The sequence below is a fragment of the Temnothorax curvispinosus genome, unplaced genomic scaffold (genome assembly GCF_003070985.1).
Source record: "Temnothorax curvispinosus isolate PA1 unplaced genomic scaffold, ASM307098v1 QBEX01007518.1, whole genome shotgun sequence".
In the NCBI taxonomy this organism is placed as follows: domain Eukaryota; kingdom Metazoa; phylum Arthropoda; class Insecta; order Hymenoptera; family Formicidae; genus Temnothorax; species Temnothorax curvispinosus.
Window position 1 is genome coordinate 108,390 of NW_020217298.1, and position 10,110 is coordinate 118,499.

General features: G+C 43.6%; 2 protein-coding genes across 4 annotated transcripts; one reads left to right on the forward strand and one right to left on the reverse strand.

The window, feature by feature from the left end:
* Positions 1-212: 212 nt before the first annotated feature.
* LOC112457118 (E3 ubiquitin-protein ligase TRIM23-like) lies at positions 213-3,807 on the forward strand. Of its 3 annotated transcripts, none has more exons than XM_025020007.1 (7): positions 213-334; positions 407-580; positions 898-1,485; positions 1,557-1,665; positions 1,865-2,238; positions 2,557-2,925; positions 3,094-3,807. In XM_025020007.1, the coding sequence occupies exons 2-7, from the start codon at positions 503-505 to the stop codon at positions 3,250-3,252; spliced, it is 1,677 nt and encodes a 558-aa protein (XP_024875775.1). In that variant the 5' UTR covers positions 213-334; positions 407-502; the 3' UTR covers positions 3,253-3,807. The 3 variants fall into 3 exon arrangements, with proteins under 3 accessions (XP_024875775.1, XP_024875777.1, XP_024875778.1); XM_025020009.1 differs by having other exon boundaries at positions 414-580; XM_025020010.1 differs by having other exon boundaries at positions 214-580; positions 925-1,485.
* A 483-nt stretch (positions 3,808-4,290) lies between these two features.
* LOC112457119 (calreticulin) lies at positions 4,291-9,237 on the reverse strand. Its single transcript, XM_025020011.1, has 8 exons — positions 9,056-9,237; positions 7,240-7,344; positions 6,948-7,151; positions 6,421-6,572; positions 5,892-6,158; positions 5,564-5,800; positions 5,281-5,427; positions 4,291-5,080 (listed from the first exon to the last, which is right to left on the reverse strand). Exons 1-8 carry the CDS (start codon positions 9,138-9,140, stop codon positions 5,063-5,065), a joined length of 1,215 nt encoding a protein of 404 aa, XP_024875779.1. The 5' UTR covers positions 9,141-9,237; the 3' UTR covers positions 4,291-5,062.
* Between the last annotated feature and the right edge of the window lie 873 nt (positions 9,238-10,110).

The window sequence follows — 10,110 nt, forward strand, 5'->3', positions numbered from 1 at the left end:
ATTCATTCGCGAGAGAAACGCGTGCGTAAATTTCGCTCTTATAGAAAAGTTGCAAGTTGATTGGCGATTGATTGACTATTGCACGGCTTTTGACCAATCAACTTGTAGATTTTTCGTATGGAAGAGGGAGAGTGCCTTGCCCCCCTTCCGTACGCCGTAAGACGAGCTAGCCAATCAGGAACGAAAGTCAGATTTATGAAACTTTACGACACGGAATACGGATCCGTCACGGAAATCGTAGGAAATTGTGCAATGTGTATATTGCAGTCGTTTTTGTGAAAGGGACGAAGCGGATGGACTCGGTGGTGGAGAATATCCGCGAATAAATCAGAATGTAAAAAACATATACGGCATCGCTGCGCCATTCCGCGGTCTCCTCGCGCCCCGGCGTAATGATTTGAACCAGCTTTCAGGCGCCGAGCGGACTTTGCCATTTAAAGCTAACCTCTATCAGCAGTCCGATCGCAGTCGGAACTCCGGGACGAGAGACACGGGACGTCGGATGGCCGCGATGGACGAGGACGCGAATCGACTGAGTAAATACATGAAGCATTCGCTGAAAACGGCGCCGAAAACAAACGTAAGAAACGTCTGGATTCGAGAAACGGAGAAGACATCAAGGGCGACTTCGATCAGACTCCGATTAACTTGCCTGATACCTGCAATTATTTTGTTAACGTGGATGGAATTGTTAATTTTCTTATTAATTAATTGATTAGGAACGACGAATTGTATCGTTGGAAATTTTACTGTAAGCATTTTGTCAATTGAATTCATTGGAATTTGATCGCCGTCGCCCAAAGTCAAACTGTACTTCCAATTAGGAACTTAGTAATTATATACATAAGCTTATATTAAGCTAAAGATGATTTGATTTAAGTGCATTATTCGATTAAGCGTACAAGATGCGCGGAATATTGGCAGGTGCTGGAATGTCGTGTTTGCGAGGAGGTTTTCACGGTGGACGGCGTGAAGGTGCCGCGTTTGTTGCACTGCGGGCACACGGTGTGCCACTCGTGCTTGTTGCGGTTGAGGACTTGCATGTCGGAGCAGCAGTTCCTGCTGTGTCCCTTTGATCGGCAGCCCACCGCCATTCACGAGAACAGCGTCTACAGCCTGAAGAAGAACTTTGCGCTTATCGAGCTGCTCGAGCGACTCGAGCAGTCCAGCAGTCAGAAAACGTTGGTACTGGAGCGCGAGAGGCTTCAGTCGAATCTGTCCTGCGACGAGGATGAGGCGCACACCGCAGTCCTCTACTGTACCGTCTGCGCCACGCATCTGTGCGAGGCTTGCGACACCACCACCCACTCGTCCAAGACGCTGGGCAAACACAGACGCGTGCCGCTGTCGGAGAAGCCGCGCGAGAAGCCTCGTTGTCCGATACACACGGCGCACGTGGCCGAGTTCACGTGTACGCAAGAAGGCTGCCACAACTCCTTGATGTGCTATTTATGCAAAGAGTACGGCAAACACAGTACCCACAAGGTAACATCATCTGTAATCTCCTTCTTTGTCCGTACATTCCTGCCATATCTTATCTATGTCTTAAATTATAGCCGGCTTTGGTCGAGGAAGAAGCAGAGAACATCAGAAAGTCCATTATTGCGGCATTGCAGAAGATGACTCAGTTTATGGAGAGCATGAGAGATACCGCACACAAGATAGGTATTTGTCTGTTTTTTTTCTCTAAAATTGTATCTACTATATCTGTTCAAATTAGATACAATTTAGATTTAGAAAAAAGAATATACGGCCAAAATAATTCAATAAAAATTGTTTGAAAATTCTCAGTATTTTGAAACGGTTTTCTAAACCGTATTTCCATCGTTTCGTCTTTTTTCAATTTATACCCTTGTATTTTCAGAAATAGTAATCGAAGAATTGGAAGGTTGGGCGATCGAAGATGCGAGGAGGAGAGTACGATATCATTTTGAGGAATTACGCGCTGTTCTGGCCGAACAGGAGAAAACAGCGATGGCGTACATCGAGACGGAGACTCGCGGTAGACTTTGCGCGCTGAGGCAGCAGCAGAAGGATCTCACGACCACGAGGTCGCAAGTGGCCGGTGTGTGCATCCAATGCGAAAGCATACTTGATTCCGAGGACTGGAAGTTGTTGAGCAGCTCGGAAAAGGTCAAGGAAGTGCTGGCGACATTGGAGCAACAGCAGCAACATTATGCGCAATTAGGACCGGATTTTCTCAGTCCCGAGTCCTCTATTCCTATTATATTTAGCAGGGTTCGTAAATAATTTTTATTTTGAATTATATAACATTCTGATTACCAGATTAGTTTTTTAAATTGTAGGATAAACCTTTTTATTTTATAAGTAGAAAGGGCTTTTTATTTTAAATAATTTGGTTTAGAACGATATTATAAAATAATTCTAGTAAATTTATATATTGATCTTCGTTTTTTTTTAGTATTTCAAATACTTTCAGTTTTTTCAACAAAAATAGTCTCAGTGGTATTAAATTATCTTGCTCTATCTAATATTTTATCTTTTTATCTTAACACATTTCATAAATTCCTTTCTATCGCTTTATTTTTATGATAGGATAACAGGATACACATTGGGACGAAGATCGATATGCGCGTAGTGATCCTGGGATTAGATGGAGCAGGAAAAACGAGCATTTTATCTGCCATGCGAGGCGTTACGCTGCCAAGTCCACCGATTCCCACTATCGGTTTCAACGTTGAAAGCTTGGAGTACATGAATCTTGTATTTACTCTCTGGGACGTCAGCGGTCATCAAAAGTTCAGGCCACTGTGGAAGCATTATTACCATAACACGCAAGCAATTATTTTCGTGGTTGACGCTAGCGATAGGTCTCGCTTCGAAGAGGCACGAAAAGAATTATCGAAGATACTTTATGAACGAGAATTGAAGGATGCTCTACTTTTAATCTATGCTAATAAACAGGTAAATATAACGTTTTCTCATTTACATCGTAAAATTTGTTCAATAACATGTAATATTTTTTTCACGTTGATATCGCATAATACGATTGTAATTTAATTATATAATCAAATTATATTATTATTTGGATTGTATTGCATAAGAGTTCCAATCAAAAAAATATTTTTACAGGACGTTCCTGGCTGTGCGAGCGTGGAGGAGCTGATCGATGTATTCGGTTTGCATAAACTTTGTTGTGCGAGAATATGGCACATTCAGGGCTCGTCATTAGTTAGCAATGCCAGTGGTACATTGCAGGGTCTCGACTGGCTTTCGACACAATGCGTATAGAATTTTCTTTCTTTTATAAAATTAATTATGGAAAAAGCCGAGGAGACACGTTTCACGCTAATTAGTGGCGACTTAAACGCAAGGACGAAGCAGACTGAAGTTAGATAGGTAGATAAAAATCACGCAAAATAAGTTATTTTTACGTATAGTCAACGTCGAAAATGATTTGTTTTCTAACTATTTCACAAAACAAATTCTATCGGATGTCGCATGTAGGAGAATTACATCAAAACGTAGTATCTCAAACATTTCGACGTCGACCATACTTTGATAAAATTATTATTTTTGTTATTTATAATGTAAATCTTTTTTTTTTTTTTTATTCGCTCTGTGAGCGAATGTGTCACAAATTTATCTTATATCGTCGCAGATCTGTTAGCTCGTCAATTCACGAGATAAACTTGTTCTATTAAACCGAATAGGTACATTTATTACGCCAACAAATAATTAACAATTAAGACTTTTCAATCAATTGGCTATCATCGCCATGACAAATCGATCATTAGTTTTGGGCAGATTAATCATCAAGAATTTCGACTCTGGCTGAGGTAATATTTTTCGCAATAAATTAAATTATTTAAATCCGATGGTTATATATAAATTTCAAAAACAAATACATCAATTTAGAAGGACTAAAACCCATGGTCGAAATGTCTTGATGATTAATCTGACCAAAACCAATGGTCGATTTCTCATGACGATGAGCCAATCGAGTCGATTAAAAAGTTTTGATTGTTATTCTATTAAGTCACGCTATACCAAAAAAGAAAAAAGTAATTCGTAAGTCACACGAGATAGTTGTTTCGAAGAAAAATGATGTCAGTTTATTTTCCGATATAAAAGTGGAATTACACAAGATTAACCATACGCGAACATGATATAATAAAATAGCGTGTATATGCATGTATGTACATATACAAATGGTAATAACTGGAAGCTATTTGCACAATCGATTCGTACACATTGCTACAAATGATGAAAATGGATCAGCAACAGGACTGGGTTTCGCTTGAGACCCCGCGAAAATAAACGCCTGAGCACATCTAGAAAAGTCTTATTTATTTTATTACATGGTTATTGGACTGCCTCTGATACATAATCATACCAATTGTTATCACTCGGTCACATTTGCACACATCTATCATTCTTACGTTTTTTCTTATCATTGGAGCGAGTTTTCTCTTTCTTTGAATTACGCGCGCGTACATTGTACGGAAATTGAAATAATGTATATATTATATATAATAGCATCATGTTATTTAAATTACATCTCAATTACTTTTTAATGTATATAAAAACACTTGACAAACAAAAACGGAACAACTTAGAGTCTTTTGTGGAGCTGCGCCGATGGTGGACACGGGCTTATACGACTCTCTTCTCGTTTCTTTCTTCTCTACACTTCTTTTTTTTTCTTTCTAATTTCTAATATTTGTTCTTCCGTATTCCAGCACACACTTCGCAGAAATATCGATCACTTGATTTAAGCGTGTAATATTTCAGGATAATAGACTCACTCGAATAGAAAGTTTCTTGGGCTAAGAATGTTTTAGGCGCTGCGATCGAAGCCCAAAAACACTAGCGAAACGTTGAGAAAATCGGGCGAGACTTGCTTCAGAAGCTTAAAACAGAATTCAATGTGATGCTCTCGTGGACAATGCGACGGGCGACGTAATCGTATTATCCTGCACTCTTGCTATTGTGTGTCTTCAGATTAAAATTTTGTGCCTGTGGGAGGAATTAGTGCGTGTCGCGACCACGTAGCTCCTGGAATACAGTCTGTGTTTGTGTCCACACGCGACACACTTATTTACAATTCGTCATGATCCTGCAAAATAAACAAGAAAACAAAGTCGTTAATATCGTTGATTCGCACCGAAATCGAAAGGAACTATTGGAATGTTTATATTCAGAAACGAGGAATTCCAATTTTTCTCGTCAGATATCAGAGAAGATATGAACATCATGCGCCAGTATAGTCATAAAATCTTATTAACGACGTGTAAGGTACGTAGAGTTGACACTTACATCGGTATCTGGGTGAATGCTGTTCTCCTCTTCGTCTACTTCTTCATCGTCCTCATCGTCCTTATTATCTGCATTTTCCTTGGCCTCCAAATCTCTTCGCTTCCTCTCCTCCTCATCCTGCGCTTCCTTCATCTTCTTTTCACCTTCCTACGATTCACGGAATAAGGAAAATATTTTCCAATTAGTTTGTCATTTAAAATTTAGATATCTATGACGAGTTAATCATGAGTTGATCATATCGGTAACAAATAAATGATAGGAAAAAAAACTGTAATATGCTTACGAAAGTAGGTTTCCAGACTTCCTCTCCGAATTTGCGTGCGACCTCCGGATCGTCGGTGATCAAAACGTTATCGAAAATGGTACCGGACTTAACTTGCCACAGGTCAAAACCGATAGCGCAGATCTCGTCACGCTTGTACAACTCAGGATCGGGTGTGTATTCGGGGTTATCGATCTCGGGATGGATCCAGGGTCCCTTGTAGTTGGGATTCTCGATTTGTTTCGGTTTCCATTCACCCTGAAAAAATTACATAATTTTAAAAGTAACGATAGATGAAGAAAGTGACCTGACAAATCCTTCGAATACACGTCAGTCTCAGTGTACGGACCTTGTAATCAGGATTATCGATCATGGGCGCTTCCCATTCTCCGTCCATCTCGTCGTCCCAATCCTCAGGTTTCACCGCTTCGGGGTCGGGAATATGCTCGGGCTTGTCCCAATCCTCAGGCTTCTTATCATTGGGATCATCGATACTGGGTTTGTCATCCCAATCGGCAGGCTTGCTCTGAGATGGATCCTTAACCTTTTTCGGAGGTAGGAAGCTCCAATCTGCCTCCAACTCGCCGGATTCGACTTCCTCGTTGTCAATAAGCACCTGAAAAATTTGATTTTGTTGAAGAATCGTCGAACAAGATAATTTTTCGTCTGGCAAAGTAGCGATATTATCGACGTGTTGATCTTTGCCGTATGCATATAGTGAGCGGTATCACTCCCTATACAGTCAACAAACAAGATAATCTTTGCTCTACGAGATCCTGTAGCACCTATCCTCCACGGCAATCAGTGAGAACATGTGACTCTAGGTTCGATAGCACTTACAATGACTGCAACTTTACACGAACATAGCGCATATTTACCTGATAGGTGTTATCGGGTTTGACAATTAGAGTGTACAAATGCGTGTAAATGTCGTCTTTGCAACGAATATCTTTGTTGATTAAAAGGTTCTGCCCTTTGTAACTGAAGATAACGTGGACCTTCTTAGTTCCAGGTCCACAAATATCCGGTCCTAAAGAAATAAAATATATCACATAGTTTTGAAATCAATAACTAATAAATATACATATTTATGCGCAATATATGCATAAATATAATTTTTATGCACGTATTTCCGGTATTTCACATGTCATCATTTCTAAATTAGGTGAAGTTGTTGTTACGCAAGGTAACTCGAGCTTTATCTAAGCTAATTAGTTTCCGTAATGAATGTATCTTTTCTGGTGCCTGCGATACGTACAATCACTATATCACAGGGCATAATGAAAGAGTATTTCTCTCCGAGTTCCTATAGCACTTGTCACACACTGGTTGTATGACCAGTGACTCTTAGGCTCGGGATCTGATTATTCGTTATCAACAGCATAGTTCTGATAAGAAAACTTACCAAACATGATTTCGTACGGGCTCTCGCCATGCATATCCTTCTGGTCGAGAGAACAGTCGAACACTTTAACATATCCGCCTCCGCAGTCGATGTTCTGTTCGTGTTTCACGGTAAACTGAACAACAAGGGTCTTGTCCTTGTTGCTAAACGGAGTAAATTTCCTACTGAGAGCGTAAAACCTCGCGTCTTGCGACGTCTGGATACCTGAGCAAAATTTGACAAAGATAGGCTCGTTACATAAGCGAACTTGACATTCCTTTGTAAGGAATTATCTGTGTTTCTTTTCAAGTACCTTTATCATTTTCTTGATCGTTCCAGAACTTTCCGTAGCTTAAAACGAACTTTCCGAACTCCTTGCCGGGATGCTCGGAATAGATCCAATTCTTTTCCCATGAATCTGAAATATTGACAATTCTTTCGTGAATCAATAAAACAATTTTTTACGTATATTTTACTAACTAAATATCCATCCAATTTATTTAACAAGATATATATATTTAATCAATATTTCAATATCTCTTTATTTTAATATATTTTATCATTCGAGACAAATTGCATGTATTTCTCGAAATCTCAATTCATTTGAAACAATTAATATAAAGCGGCAACGTGTTCGCAGATACGTTTATCCCTACCGCGTCCCCGAGCGAGAAGATGAACGAGGTGGGGGTTGAGAACCGGTTAAAAATTAAGAAGGCAACGATATAACTGTACCGGCTGTCGAGAAGCGAAAAGATAACATTTAATTTCAGCGACATACACAAGAGAGGTGAGAAAAAACGAAGCTAACTAAATCATCGCGCTTCCATTGTCACCGGTAAACATAAGAGATCTGTTTCCTCTTTGCCCGCGTTCGTTTATTCACATTGGGAACTATTGGGAAAATAAAATTGTTATGATACACGTTACGGTGTAACGGGAATAAACGAACGCGGGCTGTAATCCTTTTCCTCCGTCCATCCGAGGTCGGAGTATCCCTGTCCACTCGACGCGCAAAAAAAAAGCTACAAGAAAGGAAATCAAGGTCCGTGTCATCATCATTCTTTCATATCTTGCGCACTTAAAGAAGGGCAAAGTGCAAAAGGAATTCTCTCGCTTGCCTGCTGGATCCTGAATTTAACGGGAAAATCCGTTCATATTTTCCGCACTCGGAGCGAGACAGTCTCGGCGCGGAGGCTTCGCGCGAGCGAAACAGACAGAGAAGGAAAGAAAGAGCGAGAGGGAGAGAGAAAGAGAGAAAAACGGAATGGAGGCGCAGGGAAGAGGAGGCGTAGGGAATTACGTGGTGACGCGAACGGACCTGTAGAGCTCGCGATCTCGCCTCGGGATCGGAGTTCGGAGTTCCTTGGGGTCCCCGAAAAGCGGAGTTGCTCCGATCCGCGGTCGCGCGGTTCGCCGCTCCGGCGGTCGAGCGCACAGATCGACGGATCGATCTGTGCGGCGTCATGTAGGCGACGGCGGCGACGTGCCACGAGAGACGTGGGGAGACACGACGCTTCCGACTGCGTGTCGCTCGCCTCAGCCTCTCTCGATCCTTTCCTCGCCCGTCCGCCCGTCCGTCCGTCCGTCCTGTTTCTTTTTCTTTCTCTCTCTCTCTTTTTCCCCGGTGCACATATGGCCGATATGGCGGAAGCACGATGTGTCACGGACACGCTCCTTGACGATTCCCCGCGTGTTAACTGTCGCGAGAGCGATCTCGCGCGAGAGATACGTGGACGAGCGACGGTCGGCCGGCGGCGGGACGGAACGGAGCGACGGAACGCGGCAGGGCGTGCGGTTACCAAAGAGAGGCCGCTGCCGTGCCGCGTCCACGTCCTTCCCTGCGCGACACGTCGTCGCGTTCCCGTGATCTTCGTTTCTCCGGCCGGCGTTTCCCCCCGTCGCGGTCGGAAGGAAGGAAGGTACGGGAGAACGCGCCTCGGCGAGGATAAAGCGAGGGTGTGGTTCGTCGCGAGACCGCGGGGCCTCCGATTCGCGACGGTCTTCGTGGCAAAAGGGAGAAGCCGCCGCCGTTGCTACCGCCGCCGCCGCCGCGCGTGAACGGTTCTTCGCGACCGCGCCGGGCCCGGTCTCTTTCGAGAAAATGAATATGAATAGCGTCTACTCACCATCGCTGAACTTCTCGTCCAGATACACCTCCGCCGTAGCCGCGGAGAGGGCTAGGAGAACGACGAACGCGCAGAGGGACCGCATTATTCGGACGCCGATGAGGACGACGTGAGTCCGAGGAGACCGACGACTACGTAAATGTACCTGCCACCACGACGAACTGGCCGATAATGCCCGCTCCGCGGACGTGGTTGGTGAGTTTAGCGGCCGTCGAGGTAGACAGATGGAGGGCGCCGATTGGCGGAGGCGCGCCGGCCAATCGGCGCCGACCACGCTTACCAGGCGGTGCGCCGCGCCGCGCAGCGGCGCCGCGCGAAACTACGTCAGCGCTGATTTGTCGCGCAGCCGCTTATCCGGCGTTGATACGGCAGCGGCAGAAGAAACCCGGAGAAACGGCCGAGCTTAGACCGATTGCAGTTGCCGAAGGAATTTCCCGCCGTTGCCGAAGGTCACGAAGGTATTTCGCAATTTCTTGGAGAGGAAAATTCGCTGGCGGCCCTTTCAGTTTTCCTGATTCCTTTTTCTTTCAGTTCTCGATCGTTATTAGGTATTTTACGCGTATAACGAAACCCGGCGTCAAAAGCAAGATTGTTCTTTAAACTTTTTGGTTCTTTAGGTGTTGAAATACATTGTCCTAACCCCCGGTGCTGCTAAGTGGCAACTATAAGGGGAAAGAAGTTCTCCTTCCAAAGGGAGTGGGTCCAACCAGAGGAGACACACCTCACAGAGAACACCTTTATTGAATACCTAAGAGAAAATGGATCCCTTTCGACATCAGCAATATCAGTATTTTTTGTATCAAACTGAACAGACGAGGAGTCTCTGTCGTGTCATCTCCGCACTTGTGGAGATGATTCAGGGTTATGTGACTTTGCACCCGACCATGGCGTATTTGCCAGTGCCCATGATAGCCGATCCATCGGAGGAGGCGACAGACCATGAAGAGATTGATTTGGAAGAGGTAGCCGATCCATCGGAGGGGACGACAGACCATGAAGAGTTTGATTCGGAAGAGGTAGCCGATCTATCGGAGGAGACGACAGACCATGAAGAG

Coding starts and splice junctions, on each gene's coding strand:
- LOC112457118 (XM_025020007.1), top strand. CDS start 503: ATGGCCGCGATGGACGAGGACGCGAATCGACTGAGTAAATACATGAAG. Junction 1,486..1,556: donor GCAAACACAGTACCCACAAG/GTAACATCATCT, acceptor CTTAAATTATAG/CCGGCTTTGGTCGAGGAAGA. Junction 2,239..2,556: donor TTCCTATTATATTTAGCAGG/GTTCGTAAATAA, acceptor TTTTTATGATAG/GATAACAGGATACACATTGG.
- LOC112457119 (XM_025020011.1), bottom strand. CDS start 9,140: ATGCGGTCCCTCTGCGCGTTCGTCGTTCTCCTAGCCCTCTCCGCGGCT. Junction 7,345..9,055: donor GGACGAGAAGTTCAGCGATG/GTGAGTAGACGC, acceptor TCAATATTTCAG/ATTCATGGGAAAAGAATTGG. Junction 6,159..6,420: donor AACCCGATAACACCTATCAG/GTAAATATGCGC, acceptor CAAATTTTTCAG/GTGCTTATTGACAACGAGGA.